Source organism: Photinus pyralis, unplaced genomic scaffold (genome assembly GCF_008802855.1).
Source record: "Photinus pyralis isolate 1611_PpyrPB1 unplaced genomic scaffold, Ppyr1.3 Ppyr1.4_LG4, whole genome shotgun sequence".
NCBI lineage: Eukaryota > Metazoa > Arthropoda > Insecta > Coleoptera > Lampyridae > Photinus > Photinus pyralis.
This window is the reverse complement of record NW_022170511.1, coordinates 37566267-37592660: the sequence shown is the minus strand read 5'-3', so window position 1 is coordinate 37592660 and position 26394 is coordinate 37566267. Positions and strand designations below refer to the sequence as shown.

Here is a 26394-nt window from a genome sequence, read left to right as displayed (position 1 = left end):
TTCCTTTTTTAGATGATACGATCTATAGTTATTGTAGACGAATATTCCTAGGGTGATTAATTTTTTTTTAGGGGGCAAATTCTTATCAGCGAAAATTCAGCTGGATTAGGTAATTAAAACTTGTTGGTGCAAAAGATTCCAGCGAAGGATTTGAGCCAAATGTAATGATGAATTATTCTTCAGGCGAACATTCCAGATGATAGGAACTCTCATGACAGAATTTACCAGGGCAAATTTACCTGCGTTAGGATATTCCGGAGTGGAATCTTCCTCGGGATTATTCCTTTGCCGCAAATGCAAAATTTTCGTAAGGTAACGGTAACCGGGGTAAATTGCATTGAATTTTCTTGGGGGAAATTTACCAGAGGAAAATTTTTCTCCTAATTACAATAGCGATCGTGAAGAGTACACGCCAAGGAATAAACTGTACTTGAGCTTTGAATGGTTTAACATTTTTTGTGTGCTAAAAGTTGAATGAGAAAACTGCTGAAGTACGAAAATGGTGGTGGTGATACCAAATATTTTCGGTTGCGATATACCTACTACAATTCTTTATTGTAAATATAACCCTCTTGGGAGTATATAATGCACTATTTCCAATCAAGCAAGTAATTAGATTAAAATGTACACTAATAAAAATTGATTTAATTGCTTACCCTGATACCAGTCAGTTACCATTACACTAATAATGTTTTTAATTGTTTAGTACAATTTCCATTTATGAATATTAACCGGAATTGTTCACAGCCAATCAAGGAAAATAAAAGACACAAACATCGATCGTTAGTGATACACTGCTTAATTGTACTCTCCGTTTCGGTTGAGTGGTTTCAACTTTTTGAAATTTCAATCTAAATCCTCTTGAATTGATATCCTCTTAAGCTAAGAATTTAATTGCCCCTGGTCTCAACGAGCTTAAAGTAAATACGCCTTTCATCTTTTAAAATTTATTAATTTCAGCTTATCCAATACGGTAGCTCGCCGATTAGAAGGGTCTATCGAAAAAGTATTGCCATTTATACACAATTGTAGTATAACAGCTGCAGGACAATTTAGAGACCATTTCGATATTTTACGGATAATTGGGTTCGTAACTTATGGAGGTGACCACATAAAGTTCACTTAAACACAGCGGCAAGATAAAAGCGATTTTAGCCTGGGGAGATAGTGTCTTTATTTCCAAATATTTGTATAAATTAGTGAACTATTAGAGCGTAATACTTTTTTTGGCCGTACTCATAAAATACAATGTTAGAGGCATTATTGTAATTGGTAGCACTGATCCGTGAAATGAGACGAGGGACGAGCTGATGTTCTGACAGGACAAAACCGGCAGCACAGTCGATAAGTCCGTTATCGAGGCCGTAGACCGAGTAAAATAAATGAAAATGACTCTTTGTGATACCGTGACAGACTTTCATTTTCGATCTGGAACCGTTTTGACTTTTTCTCTGTCGTCTGCCTTTCTAACATAAATACGATCGTACTACCCAAGAAAATTAAAATTTTCTCGCTTGTCAGCTCATTTTATCATTATCATTTATCTCTTATATGTGCTTGACATCATTCTTATGACGTTTAGTCACCATTACTTTATATATAAATTGAATGCATAGCATACAAAATTGGGGTACGAATAATGTAGTTGTAAGAAAAACAATAAACGACCCTCATGTAATCATATTAGATAGTATGTTGGAATGTGCTACCATGAACGTATAATAAGATATTTCCGCAACCTTTAAGCATAAGGGTTGTACTTGACATCGATTGATTTTGTCTTTCATTTGAGAGCAGGTTTCGTACAATCAGCTATTTTTATGTACCTATTCTTTAATATTTTTTAGTATTCCCTTCGTATTTTAGTATTCTCGTCGATTTTTTAGTGCAGAATGTCAGTGGAATTCCACAAAATAACAGCGAGTATACCAGAGATTATCTGAAAATTGCCGGTACAGACCTTTACGTTTGTAGACCGGATGATCCAAAATAACTGACAGTTTAAATTTGGCGCTTAAAGTTTTTAGTACAGGCAAACATGTTCAGAAGGTGGTTTATTTATGCAGTAATTGCCACGCAAGGGTAAAAGATTAGCCAAACCACATTCCAATTTAAATGAGAATCTCTGTATATTTTACAAGAAATTTAGGAAGTATATAGTATAGATACTTTTGTAAGGGGACTTATATGATATTGGACTATTGTTGTTTATATACTCAATTGCATACTATTTGTTGCTAACAATATAATAAACTACCAATCTTTTCAAGATATTCATCATCATGATACCAGACATAAAAATAACATCAATATTAAAAATTCACGTCTTACAACTTCGCAGAATTGTAGTAATTATTATGGGATCAAATTCTATACTAAATTATCAACAGAATTAAAATTATTACCTATTCAAAAATTAAAAAATGCACTTGTTAGTTATTTAAAACTTAGCCTATTATTCATTTAATGAATTTTTAAACTGTTGTAATTTTGTTTATGATATCTAAATGTTATGTGCATTGTAGTTTTCTATTTTGACAAGTCTGATATAGCTATCGCTGTGAAAAGACAATAAATTTTATTATTATTTATTATTATGATCAAATTAATTTTGACTATAATACCCAACCGTTCAATTCAGGAAAGTGTCTTGGAAATAAAAGGCAGCTGTGAATCGTGTCTAACCTTTAAACTCTACATACCTTAGTGAAAACCTAAACTGTTCAGACAAAAATTTGGATTATTACAACAAAGTAGCGAGTACTTTTAAAACTTTTTTTTTTATTCGCCGTTTGTAACGGGGTAAAAATGTTTCAATAAGGCACTGTTAGCCTTCAGATTATTTGTTTGTTTTGTAGAAATGTTTATTTTATTTTTGTGTCATTGTACCATAATGGGTGTAATGAAGATTTACTTTGAATACTAATAGGGAAGGGTGATAGGCTTTCGAGTTTGAACAGATTTGGGGATTTACCATTAATGACGTCGGCAAAAGAATCATCTATAGAATCAGCATTCAAACCAAAATTCACGCAGCAACATAAATTATCAGTTACCGTGATCGGCATCCTCTTCAATATTTCGGACAATCGACTTCAAGTGTCAACACAGCATCAATTTAACTGCAACTTCATAATTTAACAAATTCTACATTTAATATTTACCAAAATAAACCCACCGAATGATTTATTGAAATTGTAATTTGAGTAGGATCTTGTGGCCAACGAGTAACACGATTTGCTAATGAGATGCAATTACAATTTGCAGTTCGCAGGACTTAAAATTGGGAATTTGACTCGGAATTTGACGTGAACGTTGTGTTTTGAAGTTCCAATATAAAAGTCTATTTGAGGCCGTACCGAGCTATTAAAAACATAATAGTAGCGTTACGAGGGAAAATATAAAATGAGGTTTACAGGGAAGACCGAAAAGATACGTTTCAGGTCATTTTAGTGAGTGAATTTTATTCATATTACACATTTGTTGAGGTTAAGAGCGCCGAACGTGCGTGAAACAGAACAAGAAGCAGGAAATACTAAGCAAGATACAAGAATCGCGTACGATTTTCAGTAGGGAAATTTTATGCCACTCGGCTTGTATTCGGAAACCAGACTTTTAATCTGGCTCATATTCAATAGCACTGATCCTTGAACTCATAGAAATCGATTGGCGAAAGTTTGATCTCTTTTCGTTCTCGAGTCAGACGCACAAAACCATCATATAAGGGAATACTACCAGAGACAAATTAAGGGCAAAGGAATAACAGAAATGAAAAATGAAGAAAGAGCCCAAGCAGGAATTGGGTGTATTTTTAGTAAGGACATCAAAAGGGCGATATCAGAAAGAACCTTAGTAGTTCAATTAAAAGAGCAAACGCAGATAGAAACAGTAATTGCAATATACGGGCCAAACGAAGATGAAAGAGGGCAAAGAAAACTTGAATTTTGAGAGCAACTAAGTCTAAGGATATTGGTAATAGGAGACACGAATGCAAGGATAGAAAAAGGTAAAAAAACACACAGAGTGATATGAAAATCATGGAAGAAGGCTACTTTCTGCAGAGTACATAACCTGATTATCGCAAATTCCATTTTTCAAACACAAGGAGATGCATAAATACACGTCAGCAGTATAGCAATAGAAAGAGAAAACATAAAGCTAATTAAAGATGTGAAGGTTAAAAGAGGATACGAATTGGGGAGCCAAAATTGAACGGAAAAAAGGTATAAAGAAGTGCACAAAGAAGGAGGAGAAAGTAAAGAAGGGTAGAGAAACAATTATGACATACAAACTAATGGTAAAAGAAGTGGCCGATTGATATGACGAAATAAGGAGAAGAATATTAAACTACAAGGAAGCAACAGAAAATAAAGGGACAGAGGAATTGTGGAAAACATTCAAAAACATAGTACTTGAAGCAGCCAAAAATACATGTGGAATATACGAAGAAAATAAAACAAGAAACAAAAGGCATGGTAGGACGGAAGAAATTAAGCAGCAAGTAGCAGAAAGGAATTATGAAGAATACAAGGAGAAAAGTGACAAAATTAGTAAGAGAAGCCAAACAAAGAAGATTGAAGATGCAATACTTCCAGAAGCTGCTCGTATTGGATGGAGAAAGGGTACAAGATGAAGAAAAAGTAAGTGGAATAGAAGAAGGAAGGAAGCAGGGAAGCGGCGAAATACCAATGGATAAATTGATAAAGGAATGAAAAAATGACAAAGCACCAGGGAACTACAGAAATGGTGAAATGTATGGGAGAATTACTTACTTCTGAAAATATTTAATAGAGTTTGGGGAGACGCGATGGTCTCTAGTAATTACAAAGGAATTAGGTGGAGACATTTACTAAGGATGGGCAGCAGTATACAAACCAAAAAGATCTGGGAAGCAAAACAATAGGCAAAATGAAAAAAGACAAACCAAAACAAGTGTGGGAACAGGTAATTGAAAAGATATTAAACAAGAGAGGAAAGACGTGGATGGAGGCAAAAGGAAAGGTAGAAGACAGAGAAAACTGGAAAAGGTTTATAAGGAAACCTGAGCCTACTGAAATAAGGAAATAGAATGTAATTAAAATATAGAATTTAAAAATATTCTTACATAAAATACGGAAATGATTGTACAAAACAAATTGTACATATTTACCAAAAAAAACGGACTGAATGATTTATTTAAATTGTAATACAGAAATAATTGTACCCCTTCCGTAAGATAATTGTTAAGCTTTCGTAAAAAATAAGTTGATCACATCACAGTAGATGCCCTGCCCTACTATGGAAAAAAACAAGAATAACCCTACAAGCAAGAGTTAATAATTGCAAGAAGGCAACAAAAAGGTATGTATATAACAGTGCCAAGAATGTAAGATCGAGATGAGAATTGTGCAGCGTAACCCTGTTTTAGAGAAGAGACGGATTGGATTTTTATTAAAGGACACGGAGAAGGATATAAGGATCATATATACGCACCATTCTACGTAACGAATTTAAACTCGCAGCCATATTACATCCCTTCTGGTACGAGCGACAAAATTTATACTACAATGATTGCGTAAGAAAGTTGATAGTCCATAAAGATAATTTCGGAAAATTAACTTTTACGTCACGTATTAAAAGCCGTAGCTATACGTTAAAACCGGAGCAACCATTATACGGCTAATATCGTCAATTGTATGAAACGCTTGTGAAAAATAATTACCGCAATAAAAGCGTGTTGTAAACAATTTCCCAGAGTACTTGACTGTTGAGAATTACTTTCTCACTTTTACCAAAGAAAAATATTTCCACGAGAGGGATGAACAATTTTTCATATCCGGCCGGGACACGCAAACCATCCAGCAGCTGTTTTGAAGACCCCGATCTAATGATGATAATATTAATCACGACCGAAAGTCCTGCAGTCGATCGAATCCTGTAGTAGAGGCACGCGCCGATAATTGATATTTCTGGTTATCGATTTGGGCAATCTAGTCTGAAGTAATCGATTCTTGTGCCGCTGTGTAATGAATGCCAACGAGGTGCGATTTCAATGATTAAGTGGTCAGAGCTATTTATGCGCGCCCTCGAGTATCGTGCCATGAAACCATTCCGACTTTACGACCTCACGTTTACAATCAGTGCGAATCAAGAATCATTTTACTCACACACTTGGCTAAAGGGAGACGTAAATTAACTAAAATTTGCTTGATTACACCCAAATTACAACTTCATTTAGGGAAATTTTTATAAGCGAGATTGAGAGCACAAAATGTGCTTAATCTAATTAAAGGAAATCGAGTTAAATTGAACGGGTAGCTATTTAATCTTGGGGGGTGACAATTTTCCTAATTTCCAGTTTCACCCTTCGCGAGAAAAACGCACTAATATGCTCGTGACAGTTAATGATAAAAAATTATAAGAAAAAGAAAAATTAATTATATAACGGCTGTATTTTACGACCTAAATTTCGTACCGCTTTGTGTTGTGGAATAAGTTTTCCCTCTGCGAACAATGAAGCGAGTTGCTTATATATTAGTAATTGTTTGTTGTGGAAGAATGTGGTGAAAGGAGCAAATTCAACTAAAATAAATCGATTCAATAGGTCTGCGGCTTTTATGTGCATGTATTTCTACCTAACATATAACAAAAGTTAATTTTATAGGCGATACGAATTATATAGTGAGACGGGTGAAATTTTTAATTCGATTTTTACGGCCGATTGCCAACAATGTATTAGCGTACGTGTAAAACTTTGTGAATAAAGTTTCTAGCCAAATATTTTCTTTGGTTTTACTTTAGAAGGCATACATTTTCGTATTATGTAATATATAAAATATGTATATAAAACAAACACAAGTAATAATACCTTAACAAATTTTCCAAACTTTCTCTGCCGTGCCGTTACAACATAAAGGATGCTCGAACAATCTTGGCAATGTTTTCCAGCGTTGTATGGCAGTAGTTTCTTTTTAATTTTCCAGTTAAACTTTAAGCAAAGTTTTAATTTTGAATTTAACAAATTCGCTATGAATTTTTACCACAGAGCGCCATAGAAGTTTGAACCGAAATAAGTTTAGTGCGTCTTTTTCTCATGTTTATACAACATAAAACCAATAAAAAATCTGAAAACAGATAGAGTACAGTACAAGCATCACGTAGTACGATACGAAATAAGGATCATCTGACATTTTAAGGACTCGAATATCCCCTCGTACTTACAAATATTTCTATAATTCTTATCTCATTAGAAATCTCTTAAAATTCAGTTAGAAGCCTTCCTAGGACTTTTGATTCAACATTTCTAGATATCGTCTTAGAAAGAATGATCCATGAAGACATGAATTAATTTAAATGGAAACTAATTAACCATCTGGTTTACATTTCGTGAAACAAATACTTTTAAAAAATGCCGTAAAGGTGCTCACAATTTTAGATCATTTTGGGGGTGTGAATGATAGGAAAGATTAAAAGACAAAATGATTTTAAGTCTTCTAAAAAATTAACTTGAAATGAGCTAGTCGAATTTTAGTTTCAGAACTCCAATGGGAAGTGACGATTTGTGTTATAGAGATCATTTTGTTTCACATCTACAAAGCCAATGCACTTTTTTTTAATGTAGAACACAACAGTAATAATTTCCACAGGGTAATAATTATTAGAGCTGCAGTACTATCAATACCAAAAAAGATGAACGTAAACATGCAAAAACAAGTACCATGGTGAAGCAACCACAAATATTAAGTAAAAATAGGAAAAATGCGTTTCGGAAAATTAAATTAAATCGTTGGGTAATTTAATAGAATCTCTGACTTTGTGACCAGTCTTTACACTCTTTCATATTTTTCTGGAATCCAAGCAAATTTCAATCAAAATTCATGTTAAGGGAATCCAACTCGGAAGGTTTTCATTATATAAACATATAAACTATAAACAAAATGAACTGCTTTTGCAGTGCAAACCAGTGAACCATTTAACTAGAGAAAGAAATGGCCATTTCATAAAAAATTACCGTGTCTAAGAAGATGCACACTTAAGTGTCCAACTATTTTCGTGTCTGTTTTTCTTTCAATATACCAAAAGTCAATCATTTATCTCGTGGGTATTGAATTGAACAGTGCATATTACTGGGATTTCAATTGTTAGTAGCTGCGGAATGTCCCTGGAGCAAACCAACGTAAGACAAGTAAAACAAGTTGTAAATCAGCATATGCATGATTAAAGCGCATTTTTGGTAATGCAGGTCAGTATTTTATTAGCGAAGTTTAAAATTATCGATCTCACGAGCTGCGTTAAATAATTAATTTTATTTAATTTCAATTGACGGTACGTCTTCATTTTGTAAAACAAATCACAAAGTAAATAATAAGTTTTTATACTGGTAGCGCTATCTAACGGTAAAATTATAGCACCTCCGAAACCCATATCGAAATTATTTTCTTCAATTATGGATCTCACAAGTAATCTAACTCAAAATAGACTAGTGCCTGCACATCTACACTATAGCAGAAAGCTTTTAGTGAAAATTTGAAGTCTCTAGCTATTGTAGTTGTGGAGATCTAACGCGGACAGCCGGCCTGCCAGCAATGACGAATATAATAGCGTATTTTTTTCAAAAATGCGCTAAAAATAAAAATAGAACCGACTGAGCTAGTTACCAGAGCAATTAATTTCAATGTTGTATTTTTTGTAACAGTTTTCTAATTCTAATTTTCATTTGTCAACAAAAAGTTCAGTTTTCTTTGATATTAAAAAAAGCTTTTGACATGACATGGTATACCAAAATAGTTCGACAGCTCCAGAAATGGAACTTTAAAGGTACATTCCCAAAACTTTGTAAAAACATTCTTGATGCACAGAAAGTTCCAAGTAAAAGCGAACTATGCAAAATCTTGTCAGAAAAAAAAAACAATTCTTCTCAGAAAATTAGTTAGTTAGAAGCCTAGAGCAACAGTTCCACGAAATCTCAAATGGTATTAGAATGAGGGCTAAATCCGGAAAGGGCACAAAATTACAATGTTTAAGAAGTGAAAAAGGAACAATTTGTATTTGATGAATTTCCAAGAAGAGGGGGATTTAATTCTAATTTGAATCTAAAAACATTTAGCCTGAGATACCAAGAAGAGGTTTTTTCTGCAAAATGTACACATGACACACTTACTACATGAATGAATTTTAAACATTTTATGTTTTTTTAACATTTTTCAACTTTACAAGTAGGTGGTGTTGCAGATGCGAACCTTATTATAATGTGAGTTTCGCGTATACTTTTTATAATTATTGACATAAACATTACGAAAAGGTAAACAATAAAAAGTACATAATGGCCTGTAAAAGAAATTTATTTAAAAAGAGAAAATTGGGATTGGCATTTCCTGTTGATGTTTGTACGATTTAGGAGAAAATAGCGTAGCGGCGATTGTAAAATTTTCAGAATAATAATAAACAAAACGGACAATTTCAAGGAACAACAAAATAATTCCATTGCGCGCTTTCCTGGGAGAAATCCTCTCAGTGGTGCAGCAGACCTACTAGAAACTCGCAATTTAATTTTTAAATTACAACCGGGAGCGGTACATTTACGTAACTAAAATAATAAACACGGAATATCCACAGCAACCGGTAAAACGACGCAAACAAAATAAAAAAGGATTAATAAAAACCCTTCGCGAAAAATAATAAACTTTTTCCTTGCGTTCCGTTTTCTTAAGAAATCTCAATTTCTTAAGTTAAACAAAATTACCGAGGGTTGTATATAGATTTCTATTAATGAGTACAATTTGTAAGGGAAATATTGACAGAAACATTTTTATCAGTAATTATTTTTCTTGTGCGGTTTTAACTAATGAAGTAAAATGGAAATTGTTTTATTTCTTGGATTTACACAATCCCGTCGGCATTAATTTATAAAACTAAATGCCAAATGTCAAACTAGCGTATAGTAATAATGGCGCAATAATTAATTTCAGAAACTTTGTAGACTGTTAATTGCAAGTTATCCGCTTGCAAATTTACCAGAAATGCATTTAGCTTTTTTTATATTATCCTATGTAATTTAAATACTTTCAAAGTACTTACGCGGCTCCATTACGGTCATGCACAGCTTACCTGAAAATAAAAAAAAAGGTTTTTAGGAAGATATAACTGACAGACGTCCTACTTAAATTAATTCAGTCATCACTCTTTGGGGTAGACTGGGGGTTGACAGGAACGAATTTATTGATTTAATGATTGTTTATCGATAAGGCAGGCCGTAAATGTAATTATAATTCCATTTAAGTGCCGTTAAAAGTTATTGATAAACACTGTTAGGCACCCGACCGGACGGACGCAGTAAAAAAGCTACAAAAATCTTCGGGCGCATTATTAGATTACGAATGCAGAAGTTGAGGACTTTTTATTGGTGTTGTCCATGACCGGACGTTATAAATGGACAAAATGTAAGCGGCATCAATAATATTACTATAATAACTACTTAATTAAACAATACACTTTATAGGCAGGTTTACCTCTATTTGTGTTTCAAAAAATTTAAATGAGGGAAAAATGTACCTAATTGTTAATTTAGATTAAGGTGGCAACCCTCACATATCTTCCAACTGACTTTTTCTTTGTCAGTAATCATTATCTTTACCATACGGTTAAGTTGCTTTTTGCGTATTTAAAATAGCATACCAATGTTTCAAGAAAACGGCGAAGCCACCAAGAACTAAGAACTCTTTACTCTTGTAAACATGTTTAATAAAAAATTGTAAGCACTAATACAAGAAAATGAGCAAAATCAAGAATCCTAAAACAAACGTCCTAAAAATCAATGGGTCAAGGAGTTCTCATTTCTCAAGCTTGAGATATTAATTTAGAAGTTATTGACCAGGTCACTCCCGTTAACTTTTGACATGTTACAGAAACTGTCAAACATTTTTTCGGCAACAAAGGGATTTCGTTACAGAAAGGGACACAGCACAAAGCAACGGCAAGACAGAAGGGTTGTTCAGTATATGATCTCTAACCACAATTAAATTTAAACCTGCAGCAGTAAGATGATAAAAATGAGGTGGTAAAGTAAACCTAAGATCCAAAATGTTTTTTTTTCTTCGTTAATTTTTAGTTTCTGTAAAAATCGCAAGGCAGCGTACCTTTAAACGGGGATGCGGAAAAATGTTAACCTCAACGAAACTGTGTATCTGAATTTTTTCAATGATGCTATCTAATTTTTTTGGGGGATTTTTAACACGATAGTTAGGTAAGGTAGTTTTTTAAACTATAATTCTGTAATTAACTCTTTGCTTTTACATTAAACTATATCATAAGTAAAACCCAAAACGGCTTTTTAAAATTTGAATTTATATCCTAAAAATTAAAATTAGGATTTGTAACTCAAACTGTTAATGTTCAAATTTTTACTTATAAGAACAAATTAGAAATTTCGACGAACGCCCTTGTCTATTTCGCACTTTTTACAAAGGACTTGGACCTTTACTGCTTTATCATTTGGTATGAATTTTGAATATTTACTACATAAATTCAAACGATCACCACGCAATAACAAACCGTTGTATGATATGGCTAAGAGTTGTACAAATATAGGCTCACTGTTTACTCAGAAATTAATTGTTGTAATTGTTTTTCCATATATAAGTTCAAATTCAAATGCCCAGTGACAACCAAACATTTGTTCAAACTACGAAGTCGAACTTCCTTAATATTTTTACATTTTTTAATCCAATGCAATACCTCCCTTACTAGCGTGCGGGTGGTAAAAAGTAATCCTAAACGATTTATAAAAAGCTCATTTCCACATTAACAGTCTTTGTCCGAAAAAAATCGTTACTCTGTAGCACGTGATTTCAATTTGCTTTCATATGAGTATCTTCCGCTGAAATTTCAGGAGAATTGGGTCACAAATAAACAATGTAATGTTGTAGATGCGTAATCATTTTAATTTTTGGTGTACGTTTATTTTATTTTTTAGGCAACACTTTCCCTTAAAATTTCGGAAAAGAAAACCGCTCATAAATAAGAAAGTTGGGTTTGCACATGCGCAATAAATTTTTTCAAAAAGTGCACATAACAAATAATGACCCAAAGGGTTAACTGTAGTTTCCAACAGAAATTTTATTTATTTTATACCATAGGTTAAAATTAATTTTAATAGGTTTGAATGACTAGACTAAGCCGTTCTTTAATCGTAAGGATAGATAAAGTGAAACAAATGATTGTGCGTTCTAATGACATCTGTCATTCTTTATATTTATAATGCACGATATAAAATGACGTCCAGAACATGACATGACAATTCGATCACGACGGCAGAACCAAGCTTGCCATGTTTGACGTCTCTTATTCAGAATTGTCAGAAGCTTGAGAATGATTTATATGGCATCTGCTATAAAATAGTTTTGTATTATACACGGCGATAAAGGAAAACTAACTATCTCGTGAAAGTTAATTTACTCGTGGCTACACCCATCGTAAATTAACATCTTTCACTCAATGGTTAAAATATCCCTTTATCGTCTTGTATAATAAATAACTATTTTATTTATATTTTTATTTAAAACCGTTTCCTCAAGCAAATATTAGGATTCCTTGATCCAAAATAATCGCTAAAGTGGAGCAAGTTTCATGTTTAAGTTTTGGCTAATCAAAAATGAAAATGAAAGAATCGTATAAAATGTATAAGCACAATAAACGGCAAAAGTGTAAAATTATGAGAAGCAAAAAAATAGATCTTTTTGCTATAACTGTTTGTGTAAGAGACACAGAAAAAGTTTCATCCTTGGTGCAAGCGTTCACACCATAACGAACCAAATGGCAAAAAAAGTAGTTCATAAGATAAAGACCTGAAAGCCCTACAACTGTAGGGAGAGACAGACGGACGGACGAACCTATGGACGGGCCCACAAAGTGGCAACAATAGTACATTTTTTTATGTTTCGTAAGAAGTATATCTAGCCTCTACAATGGCAGAGAATAGGAACAGATTATACTCTTCAGTCTTCTTTTGGGTAAAGATCCGGATTCAGTTCCGTGGATTAGGGGTACCAGAAAAATCGTTCGTGCTGTGGGTACTCAAGACGGAGCAAGCATATTTTTGTTGATTATGAGATAAAAAATCAAAATTCAAAAAAAAATTCGCTGTAAAGTAATGGAGCATGTATTTTCCACTACACATTGCCATTTGGCATTGGTGTAATATAAAACTTTTTGTTACTTCGGTGATAATTCTCTGAATTTCTGAAGTAAATATTCTAATATTGTAGCAACTCATGACATGAAGCAGTAAGTCCGAGTCTTTTAAAAGTGTGCCATAAATGCGCCGCACTAATTTAAAGAATCGAGGAAATTTTCATAAATTGAAACTTTTCAAATTAAAATTTGGGTTTAAATTTTGTACATGCCAACATTTGCAGTCGAATTCAATTTTACATGGCGAATTGTGCTCGTTTTGTGCTGATCTATCGCCAAGTTCCACCTTTGTGCGCCAAAATGAACAGAAATATGGAATTTTTAATTTGAGATTGCAATGCCTTTCATCTACTGATGTAATTGTTTACGTATGTTTTGAGAGTGCGACTCTTCCATATTGTATTTATATGGACTTTTAATAACAGGCGGTGCATTTGGTTCTGCATTCCAGTTTCCCTTAAAAAATTACCTGAAAGTAATCTCGTGCACTACAGGAAGTCCATTGTCCTAAGTCCAGAGGTACCATAATTAAAATGAGAAATTTAAAGTAATTCAAAAATTAATCATGAACGCTGAATTCAAGTGGCTTCATTTGGAAAAGGGCACATTAAATTTTAGGCAGTAGAAATGCGTGAAATGAATACCTCGCAAATGTCCCGTTTTATTTAAAAACAGCGAATAGGTCACACACGAATGACATCCAACCACGTTGAAACGTGAAATTAACATCTATCGATTTCCAAGAGAATTCCGTTACACCTAAAGTTAAAATGTCGCAATGTGCACATTTTCCCAAATTGCCTACGTAATATTTCATGACTGTAAAAATATTGCAAGTATAACATTATAGCGCACGTTAGTTTTACAACGTCTTTAAAGAAATTTTTAACGCCCCCATAAAAATTCAATGCATATAGCTTTCGCGTGCCAAACAAGAAAAAAAAAAGAGGGCAAAAGTGCTTATTTGCAAATTCGTAAGAGAACAAGTTTTATATTTGATAAGCTATAAAAGGGATTGTTTAACCCGAACAATCAAATGAAGGGGTACGGAAATACTACTGAATGGTTCAAGGGGTGCGGACAAAGTTGAGTGTTTCTCAAGTATCATCCACTACGAGTTTCTTGCGTACTTTTTTTAATGCTACAATCAGTGTTGAGCACTATCCACCTTCAGCTAGCATTATAAGTAACCCGACGTGGGTTCAATTTATAGGGGGTTTACGTAATAATAATAATAATGAATTTCTACTTGGCGTTGACAAATAACCGAAACGGAACAAATATTCACTCGTCGACTGCGGTGACGTAGACAACTCTGCGCCATGCGTTTAGATGATGAATAGAGATTCTGCGTGAATGATATAGAAACAATGAATTAATCGAGCAATCGATACAATTCCCAATATCTCGCAAACTAATAAACGACTTTCATTTGACTACCACAAAGATCAAAGTTAATGGAATGAATACGAAAAATCAATGTCTTGGCGGCATCCTGCCTTTTGTTCATTTACGTTAATTGGCGAAGGGAATTTTAAAACAGAAGGAAATCGGTGCACGATTTTTTTACTTTGAAAATATCGCGGAATCCGAAGGATTTTACGCAATGACAACCGTTGAAATCTCGCAAAATATTACAAAGGGAACGGTTAAAAAATACAGACTCTTTCACTTTTTTTTTAATTAACTCCAATTTATGGCATGGGAAAAAGTCGCAACAGCTGCTAGACTTTCTCATTTGCCCTTTGCGTATTAGGTACGCTTGTTTATTATAATTGTAGTGGTATTTTTAATTGGACATTGGCGTAATCTAATTATTCCCGAGGTTTTTTTTATTTTATCGGTTATTCACTATTTATGTATTTACGCGAAAATCAGGAAGAAGAAAATCGCATTTTTGATATGCCGCACTGGAGAATTTCCCGAGAGAAATGCTACAATATAAGTGACTTAATTTAGTAGGATAGAAACAATTAAAAAGTTATATAGTAGGTGTTCAAGCGTTGTGTGTTCTAATGCCACGAACAAAGATTGTGAATTGTGTTGAACAACTTTTCGATTAAAAGTTTTATTAGATATATCTTTGTTTTGATGAATAATGTTGTTCCCGAGTAGTGGAAAATGTGACGCTATTTACAGGCAACAGAGTGACAGTAATTTTCATATTGTTTCATGCATGTTATAGGAAGCTTTTTGCACTGCACGTTACGAAACATGATAAGAATGACAATTATATTATATCTAAAATGTCACCCCGTGGATCATACAAACAAATTTCTTCCTTTACTTGCATAATTCTTTTGGAACTTTAAAATGGACAAATTAAGTAGATTGGAAAATTGACGCATTTTTCACAAGAAAACTTTGGCATATACGAATTCAATTATCGTTTTACTTCAAAGACAATCGACTGTTTCAACAGCCATTGAAGATTTCTTATTTTATCGCCAGATGTTAAATTGATATTTTAATACGTTTAAATAAGTCGCTCTTTAACCGTAAGGGCAGATAAAGTGATCACTTTAACCGCAAGGGTATATAAAGTTAATCAAATGATTGTGCATTCTAGTGACATCTGTCATTCTTATTTCGAAGGGACGCCGAGGACGGAAAAAAGTGCAGAACATACTACAATGCTGTTGGGTCGTTGCGAGTTTTCAAAATAATCCAATATCATAGGAAAATTTATTAAGAAGTTCTAGAAAATCGATCAACAGTTCTTGTACAATAAAAAGAACACTGCTTTCAAATCTGTAGGGGATACATACTTTGTTACGATCCATAGGAGGGTTGCCTTAGTACCCAATAATTATAATCCATTAAAGTAAAAAAATTGTACGTACAACCCTCAAAATATATCACAGTCGTGTATTAGACAATTAATTACATAACTACTAAAAGAACGAGAGGTTACATTTTTTATGTGCAGTTAGAGAGCTACTTGTGGATATTTTAATAAAAATGAGCAATAAAAGAAACAAACTCCAACTTTAATTATGTTGTCACAAAGAACGCCAATCATTATCGCCCTTAGTGGTCTCGTAACGTCGGCGGTAATATCCCTCATTTATCAAAAATTAGCGCAAACCTTCCTTTTTTTTATCATTTATTCTAAGGTACTTACAGATACATTAGCAACGATAAGTACAAAGCTAAATTTTATAAAGTGGAACATAAATTTTACGTCTCTACAACCCATTTAGTCCAATGCAGAGTCTCCACGTTATTTATTATTTATTTACGTTAGTACACGTAAGAGAAGCTGCAAGGAAACTAAATTTTACTTTTCGCTCGGGCTCTCTATCGGTAAATAAATCAATTCCACATTACTAAATTGGTAACTCCCATTGTATTCTTTTAAGACAACACTCTATTTTTAGCTTCCTAGCTTGAGCTTTGGACATCATCAAATGTCGACGTTTTAGATCATTTTAAGCAACTTTTAAAGAATAAAATTTTCCGTCTGTATGTGTGTACGTACGTTGGCAAATTTCCGAGAACGCGGCTCGACGGAGTTTGTTCAAAGATTGGATATGTATGGAAGGCAAACGCAAAAAAAGATCGGGTCGGGTTTAAAAAAAAATTTTGGAGCTCCGCAACAGCATCGAAAATTTTGTACGTGTATATTACGCATCAAGGATGTGAGACTATCAAAAACTTTTTTTATACCTGGCTTGAGCTAGGTAACTATTGGTCAAGAATTTGCCACCTGGTTTTTAGTATTTTTGACATTTTAAACCGTTTCTAAGATTCATTTAAACTCGTATGTTAAGTTATCTATAATATTAATTGTTTCTTATAAAGTACGTCGTCAATGGTAACGTCCTTTATGCACTACTTAAAGTACCCTGCTTAATTTTTCATATCTAATTTTGTTGATTCTATTACCGTGGTTACTGCATACACCACCCTTGAGAAAAAGTGACCTTCCTTTACGGGAGGTTGGGCCGGGTGATGATTCCGACATCTTCCCTAAATGGGATTCGATTTTAAGGAAGGCAATTTTGTGTTAGGCGTAGAAATACAGACTCCCTCAAAATTTTCTTCCTTAGTGTTGCCAAAATTGAACATGACGTAAGTTAAAGAAGCCTTGAATTTACAAGTGGTACGACCAGATGAGCGGCTGTAACAGATCCACAGTTGGGTACCGATCTTGCGCCTATGATTTATGCTATATCACGGACATTGGCACAGTTTCGCAGAGAATACTAGCCCCTATGTATAAGTTTATCCCTGATAAATTAATGTTATCTTGCATTTCGAGTTTGAGATTGCCTCTTGTTCAGAAGGCAACACAAACTAATTTGGTCGTCTAATGACTCTATACAAGAACTGAATCTGTTTAAAACCAAGTAACAGTATGCAGGGACTAAATTGTGTCCAAGATTTTTCAGAAGTCGGATGGTTCCAAGAGGATCATTGTAAACCTCGATCCTTTCAACCGCTTTGTTAAAACGATCCCTTTTTAAACTTGAGGACCGCAAAAGGGTGGTGAAATTGTTTAAAAAAAATTAGTTTATGACGCTTCCACGTCTGAAGGATACCTATTTAATGGTACATAAAGTACTTTAGGTTTAAATTTAAAAATATACCTATTTTATGAATATCAGGCTGTCTCTTTACGTCAAATAGTTTTTTTTTTCAGTCTTACAAAGATGATTTTTGTTCTTGGGGAAATCATATGAGGCTTATCTGCAGATTTTTGACAATTGCGAGACTTTCCCTCCCCAGACGATGAAAAAGTTAAATTGCTATCCTTGGTTGAACCTTTCTCTGTGAGAAAAGTTGTAGCGAATCAGATAGTTCATGGAAATGATTGGAAAACTAATTTCTTGTTGTCCAGCAGTTAAACATGGAGTTATGTACACAAAGTCGTTTGAGAGGGAAAAGTTCCTAGCTGTACAGCTGACACTCCACGAAAGTTTCTGCAAAATCGATGAACATTTATTGAAAAATTCAAGAGACCTTGATGCTAAACATATCAAAAAGATTACCCAAGTAATTAAGGAAAATTGCAAAAAAAAAGCATCCATTCTCAACAGTTAGGGCATAATTGGAACGTATAACGACCTTTTTGTTGGCAAAAGGCGCACATTTTAATTTGGCAAGTACATAATGGCACATAAATAATGAATTTGTAGATATTTGATGTCCGATTGCCAAAAAGAGAACAAATTGAGGTTAAGTGTCACAACGATTGCATTCGTTTTCCCTGAGCGCCATGTAAACATATAGGTACATTTTCGGAAAATTCTCCATGAATTATAATCTGATATTTTAGACTCAATCCAACAATAAACAAGTTGTAAATCAGCATATGCATGATTAAAGCGCATTTTTGGTAATGCAGGTCAGTATTTTATTAGCGAAGTTTAAAATTATCGATCTCACGAGTAATTTTGGCTGTGTTAAATATAATTAATTTTTTTTAATTTCAATTGAGGGTACGTCTTCATTTTGTAAAACAAATCACAAAGTAAATAATAAGTTTTTATACTGGTAGCGCTATCTAACGGTAAAATTATAGCACCTCCGAAACTCATATCGAAATTATTTTCTTCAATTATCGATCTCACAAGTAATGTAACTCAAAATAGGCTAGTGCCTGCACATCTACACTATAGCAGAAAGCTTTTAGTGAAAATTTGAATTCTCTAGCTATTGTAGTTGTGGAGATCTCACGCGGACAGCCGGCCTGCCAGCCACAACGAATATAATAGCGTATTTTTTTCAAAAATGCGCTAAAAATAAACATGCTCTTATTTGTGAAAAGTTTTCAACTCCAAAATTTTAATAACATTATTTATGTTGTTATGATGCACATTCAACTGAAATACGTTTTCAGAAAGTTTAAACACATTTTACATTCAGGACATAAACAAGATACCATCAGGTCCGTTGCTACCCTTCAGAATTCGACGGTTAACGTGAACGCGTGCAAATGTTTCAGCTTCCTGAAGGGAAGCGGAGTAAGTTCAAATTCTGCTGTTATGCAGCGTCGTTTTTAAATTTTTGTTTAATTTTACGTAAGTCTCGGAAATTCAAATCAATTGGTTCGCATAAAAGAATCGCGTCCAAAAAAAAACTTCCTACATACATAATTCAGAAGTTCAAAGTAAAGAAAAACAGATTTTTTTCGGTAATATAAAATTCAAGTAAGAAAGCGCAGTTCTTGACTGACAAAAATATGAGAAGGGACATTTGTATAATAAACCTACCGTGCTTGTGCCGTTCATTTCTCCAGAATAAGTATCTGATTAGAGAGAAGACGAGCTGAAATGTACTACTTTAACTGAATCTCCGGCTTTTCATAAGGCAAGCGAACAGAGGAGGTGTATCGCGGAAAGCCATGATAACAATATTAAAGATACTCAGGAATGGGGGAGGCAAAGTTGGACGAAGATATCTAATTTCGGTATGACAATATTGACAGAGCAAATAAAATAACTAACGTTGCTCTATTTAGCTCATCTTGGATATTGTCTCTACATAAAACGGAGAATTACATTTAGAAATATTACGAAGAGGGCGCGCCGGTTAAAAACGGTCTTCTTCACTTTTCTATTTGGAAATTAATTAAAATGCTCGGCAAAGACCAATAAATTTTCCAGATATATCTACGGATGCTATATTAAGTTTCCAGCGATTCTACTAATATATTAGTTTACACTTAAGACGTGTATTATGTTGTCTTTTAAATTACAGGGGTTTCTTTTTTATAATTAAGAGGGTCTGAATCCTTAAGCGAAGAGCTAAAAGGGCGGCATTTAATAATGCAAAAGGGTTCTCGCATGCACAAGGTTGACATTTTCTCAGTCTCGGAATGACACGCAAAGCATCATACAGGCAGATGCATTAGTCGTAAGCGAGATAAGATGTGAGTAATTAATAGAACTTGGGCCATTATAAAGTAAAATCAGTTTTGTAGATTATCCAAATAAGGTCTTAGGGATGTTAATTTGAAAATTATCTAGCAAGTACGAGGTAAGAAGCGAGCCAAAATGCGCACTGTTGGAGCAATTGTTATAATCGTGCCCTTGCGAGGTAATTTCCCCACATAATAACAAGCCAGGGTCTCTAATTGACTAAGTGTATTAAATTATCAGTCTTGCCGAGTAGAAATTTCGTTTCAAAATACCCAGACACTGCCGGCATACTTTGCCAATTTTAACAAGACGCCAAATAAATATTTATTTCGCCTATATCTACGGCTTACTAAGCTAAAAAGTAAGTACTCGCGGAACGTGTGTTTTTGCACCGCCCTCATCAGTGCCTACCGTTGTTTGGTTTTGAGGTGGTATAATTTTGAAATTTTGCTGACGTAATTTCCTCTCGTGCGCTAAAGCGATGTTTGTGTTTGTCTGACAAGATAGCATAAATTATGCATAACATTTTGGTATTTGAATAATATAACCTCACGTAATTTCTCTCATCCAGAATATTAAAATTAATCATAAGGGAGCGGGAAACAAATTTCGACTCTATCCTTGCTATTCATTTCCACCATTACCCAAATCTGTTATTTTCGTATTGATTTTTCGTCTTCCGTTTTAAGTATTCTTGTCTGCGTTCACTTGACTGGTCGGTTTCCGTACACAGCAGATTTGTTTATTTTTCCTTGCCGAGAGATAAATAAAGACTTTGAGCTTTTAGAGGAATACGTGCGAAAATCTTAGGTAAAATATATTACAGTAACTAAACGTATGTAATGTGAGACAAAAACAAATCGTGTAATTTTTAATGAACACCGTGTGAGTGTAAATTAAGTTTGGAGGTGGTGAAAATACCACAGAGTGAGAAATTTAATCACTGATAATTAATGTGATTTTAAAATGGGTTTTAACAACATGCATACAGGCTTTGGATTACACTAAAACGCATACCACTGCATTGAAATGCAATGAAATAATTAAAGGTTTGTAAAGCCGCCAATCAACTCCCTATCCAGAAGAATAATATCATTCATCCACTTCTAAGAAATCTTCTTCTCCCATAATTCCATAATATCATTGACGTTCGCCATTTTCTGTCACTCAACAATTGGGCTATTGGTCATAGACAGGACGAAACGCCATGGAAACGCATAGCAAAAATCGTGAAAAAAAAGTACCACTTTCCATACGATTTTTCACTTATAATTGCACAAGAGGGTTGTATTTTACCGAGTAAATTTGGGTTGTTTAGGTAATGAAAATCTGTTGCCTAGCAATTAGACGAGAAAAACTGTCAACTAATAAAAATGCGACACCGCAGGTGGAGCATTTTTAGGTTGACAGTTTTTCGAGTTCAATTGCTAAAAGGCAACAGATTTGAATTGCAACAACACAAATTTACTCGGTTTAAATACAAACCTCGAGTGTAATTCGGCAGGACAATTTAACGAACAAGAAATTCACATAACTAATCAATTACTGACAGACGTCAAACTAGTCATATGGGAAAGGATAATGCGATAATTGGTTCGAAAATGAATAAGTGAAAAAACCACTAGTGCATTTGTCGCTGGAAAAGTTGCAGGTAACTTTTGCCGCTGTCAAAGTGACAATTTCACTGCGGCTTATGCGATTTTTTATACATGAGTTGAATTGTCACTTATAATTGCACAAGAGGTGTATTTTACCGAGTAAATTTGGGTTGTTTAGGTAATGAAAATCTGTTGCCTACCAATTAGAGGAGAAAAACTGTCAACTAATAAAAAGCGACACGTGGAGCGTGAGCGTCGCCTTAGTGTGAAACAAGCTTTAATTAGTGCGAGAGTCGCACGGAGTTTTTTTCGAGTTGATGAGGCTACGTCTTTCCAAGTACCAGCATAAAATAAATAAATAAATAAATAATTTCACGCAAGTTATGTGTTAATTCGAACCTTTTATTAACGACAAACAGAGAAGTTTCATGTTTCAAAGTATGATTAATTATATTTGATTCTCGCCCAAAGTCCATTGTAAGTGTTGGTCAAAATTTGTTACAGACCGTTTGGAATTTCGCTCACCGTCTGCCGGAAATTAATAAAAATTGAGGTCAGAATTAAACCATTTTTCTGTCTTGCGGTGAGGATCTGTACCGGGAAAAATCATATTTGTAGAGCTAGTTTAAGGAGTGTTTTGTGTATAGTTCCTTTTGGCCTGGGATCAGCAATAGAGCAGCTTTTTTTGGATAAATGGGACTATAAAATCTGAAAAGAGCCTAGACAGCTCTGGAATATGCCTAAAATGCGTTTAAAATACCGACGACTTTTACAGTCCCCTAAATGCGTTGCAAAAATTGCTTAGGCCATTTGTCTGAAGCTGAAAAGATTAGAAAGCTCCAGATAAAACCTCAATTTTTTTTTAAAATGCGCTAAAACACTTTAAACAGCTCAGAAGCTTTCTTCTGAGACGCTGGCAAGTGTTCTGAAACACCTAAAATGCCCTTACAAACACTTAACACTTTTTGACTGCTTTTTAAATCATTCCCGTACGGTGGAAGTCGGAGCAAGGTCGGGGAAACACATGAAACGCCGAGAGGGGAATCTTCCTCAGACAATGCGCCACCTTGTGAGTAAATGTAACCTACATTTATATGATGAAAACAAAAATAAAAAACCATAAAAAAAATTTTTTGGTACCATTCCTGTTACAGTTTACTCTTTTACAGCTTTACAGCACTGTTGGGGGCCGCGGAAATTTTTACGCCAAAAATTGGGACCGCCAGACTCCCAGGGCGTCTTAAATAATTTTCAGAGACTCCTAATGTCTTTATAGAGCTTTCGAAAAGATCAGACAAATCTCTAGAATGTGCCTATACTTTGAGAAATTGACCAAAAGGCTTAAAAAGCCGCTAAAACGCAATGTAAAAACACCCTAAGGGTCTCTGGCGCTCTTAAAAAGCTCATGGGTTGGTACCCTTCCAGAAAACTATAGGAGATTTTCAGAAATCTGTTAACAAGGCAAAATGCATTTTTTGCAAAGTTTTTTATGTCGTCTTTCGCACCAGGCTGTCTGAAAATGAATGGAAAGAACCAAATAGGCCAAAGTATCAGAAAGCTCCAGGTTCGTGGGGTTTTACAAACTGCCTCATTGCTCTGTGAAGCCTATGGCTGCTCTATCCCGATATAGTGTTTGAATGTATAAAAGGAAAATATGCTTTTTTACTTCGATTAATTTGGTTGAGTTAATCACAACCCAAAGGGCCAGGTGCCAACTCCTCACAGTATGATATTTTTTATCTCAATGTTTTTGGCTAGTTTCAATTGCAACCTCTGCAGTACTCGATAGGTTTTAAAAAATTCCGCAAAATTATATATAAAAAATCACGATGATAGAAAAAAGTTTACAATAAATTAAGAGAAGTTATAATTTTAAGGTTCCAAAATTATGATTTTTCATTTGGGGAATAAAATTTAAAAGCGCTAATTTTTACACGTTCCCATTTTTAAAAATCGCCCGTTTCCTTGCTAGTCCTAGTGACTTTAGTTACAGTTCCGCTTATCAACTTCTTGTAAAAACTCAATCAGTTTTCCTTGGTATTGTTTCTTCAAGTTTACCCTAAACAGCAAGGCCGTGGAAAACCATCTGATATTTAAATTTTTTTAAATTCGAATTTTAGCAAGGGTTCCTTCAGAATTTTTAAATGTTTAAAGATCGACCATTTTGTATAATTTTAAGTTTAATATTTTTTAACACATTTTCAGATCCTTACTTCTTAGACTTAGACTACGAAATAAACGAAACTCGTTAAAATTCTCCTAGTAAAAAACTTTTGATTTTTGGAAATGGGGGGCGGGGGTGGTTTGAAGTTATTACCGCGTGTTTTCAAGTGCTACTTTGCTACTAAATGAAAAATTACTATACATTTATTAACATTATTCGTGGTTTTCTTGAAGCAACCGACCACTACACAATTTTTACCAATGATTCACGAGTGTTTGGTCTTCAAGAGGGGATCCCAATATCAATCAAACAGAGAATGTTATTTTCTTCGAGCTCAGCACAGTATTAAGTAAATGAGATTTAGATGCAGTTTTACCTGTCAATATGTTTGTCAAATCTGATTTCATAATTATAGTTAAATTAAACACCAATTTTGATCAGCGACCAAGTATTTTTGAATTCAAAGGTTTAGTTAAGAAATAACATTTTGCAATGGATCGGCTTTTGTTACTCGTAAATATTAATTTGGACCAGCCACAAAAAAGTTTGGAACACGCATGTATAGTGGGGAAATTTCGTAAGGCCGACTTCCAAATTACGAAACAAACTCTTTAGTTTTGTTTTTTTTTTGACGTAAAATTTCAGTTTCTGATAGTCTGATAGTATTCCTGCATCCAGGAACAAATGCTACTATTTCCTATTTCAAAGCTTTCAAAGTTTCATAAAAAATATTCTGGATGTAGGTATATACGTACGCGCAAATTGCGCTTACAACTTCATACATTTTTTTCGAGTTCGACGAAGGTAAAATAACCATTTAGACTACGAACTGCTGATTTTAAATTTGATTTTAATGTAGTACAGTCAAACAACCAAATCGTATTCCTATAGCTTGTATCTGCGTCACGATTGAATCACACACACAACGAAAACTTACCTTACGAATTTCCAAAAAGTTTCCGTTTCCAATTCTTTTTCATTAGTTGAACGTGGCACAAAATCGTGTTCAATTCACAGGCAATAAGCACGATTAATTCACTGGAGTTAATTAAAATCGAGAAAATTAGTCTACTCAAACGATACGATATTAATACACGTCACCTCGAAGTGCGATCACAACTGCTAAGAAACGTATTCAAAATCACGCGTTATCACCTGAACTGGTTTATGCCATTCAATATATCCGTCAGAATTAATCGACTACGCACCTTTATCGGAATTGGACGGTCAACATGCTAGATAAAGCGAGCGTCGTTAATATATTCTTTCTCTTTGAAGTCATCTCTTTCTAAAACTCAAAGAAAAATGCGTTTCGGGTTTTGAAATGCGATTTAACGAATAAAGTTGGAACGCGCCGCGAAATAGTGTTTTCCTGAACTAAACCTGACCTGTATTCGGGAATTGAGGTTTTTATACTACCAGGTTCCTAAGTACATGGTTTCTAAGAATTTCTAAAAATTCCTCTAGTGAAGAGATCTAGTAAAGAGATTTTTAACTGTTCCGAGTAAAAAGAATTTCAAACAAGTACATTTCTAGATTGTTTTTGAAGGAGATTTAGACAGAGAGATCTAAGAAGAACTTTAAGTGATTCTCCACATTTATGGAGAAACAATCTTTCAAATGGAATAGTTGACTATGCAAAAAAATACCTCAGATGACAATTTATTTCGATTATTGATAGGTAGGTAACTGTTATAGTGTAAACTAAACAAAATAATATTAAATTAATAAATTATTTGGTGTAAATAACGGGTAATATGAATGCTAAACAGTTGGTAACGTAGTCATTTAAATTAAAAGTTATTAAAATGAATGCACTGATATAGGTAATAACAAAATATAATAAGAATAACAGAAATCCCCAGACAAGGGGCTTTACATACATACGTCATCACCAAGTTACATTGCAACCTACGCCGTTTTAGAAAAGCAACATAAGCAAAATTATGGTGTAACATCACACAAAAAATATTCATTTATTTTAAGACGCTTTGTTGAAAATTTGGTAAAGTATAAGTGAAAAAAATTTAAGATTCTTGGCACTAAGACAATGCTCGCTTGAAAAACATAACTTTCATGTTGTTTCAAAGGAAACCTAAAAATTTATTATAGCCGAGGCTTTTGAGTTTTCAGAATGTGGAAAACATTTTGTTTAGAGCAACATTCTTTTAAAAAGATCTAAAGGCGCTTACGTCTAATCACGTTATCGGATTTCTCGAAGGAAGTTTCATAAATGTGGGAAAAGGTTATTTTTAAAAGAAGGTAAACTTTAACCCTAATTCTCCACAATTATTTTGCTTCTTATAGTGACGCGAGCGGATTTAAAAAAAGTCTCTCCGTTTTAAGATTGTCATGTATGAGAATGTGTTTCTTAATGTAGTGTAGAATTCGAGAAAAATTGCCCTCGTAACGATGGCGGTGGTTTCTCAAAGGAAAAGTGAGGGAAACCTGAGTGCACCATCAACGTAACAAATAGTAGTCACATTTTAGACATGTAATAGGCCGTAACGAATGACAAATTCTTGATAGTGGGACGAATTTTGTAGCAGTTAGTGGTGACAGATCACCTTATGTGCCTAACAGGCTACGACATAACCAC

At 34.0% G+C, this 26394-nt stretch overlaps 1 protein-coding gene across 2 annotated transcripts in view; it reads right to left on the bottom strand.

Annotated features, from left to right (window-relative positions):
* LOC116169925 (cell adhesion molecule 2-like) overlaps positions 1 to 24920 on the bottom strand; it is a 216968-nt gene extending 192048 nt beyond the window's left edge. Inside the window, exon 1 of one of the 2 annotated variants that reach the window (XM_031486136.1) lies at positions 24737 to 24920. In XM_031486136.1, coding sequence (XP_031341996.1) covers positions 24737 to 24775 — 39 coding nt within the window. In that variant the 5' untranslated portion in view covers positions 24776 to 24920. Of the gene's footprint in view, positions 1 to 24732 lie in introns of both variants that reach the window. The other variant, XM_031486139.1, reaches the window with a different exon arrangement.
* Between the last annotated feature and the right edge of the window lie 1474 nt (positions 24921 to 26394).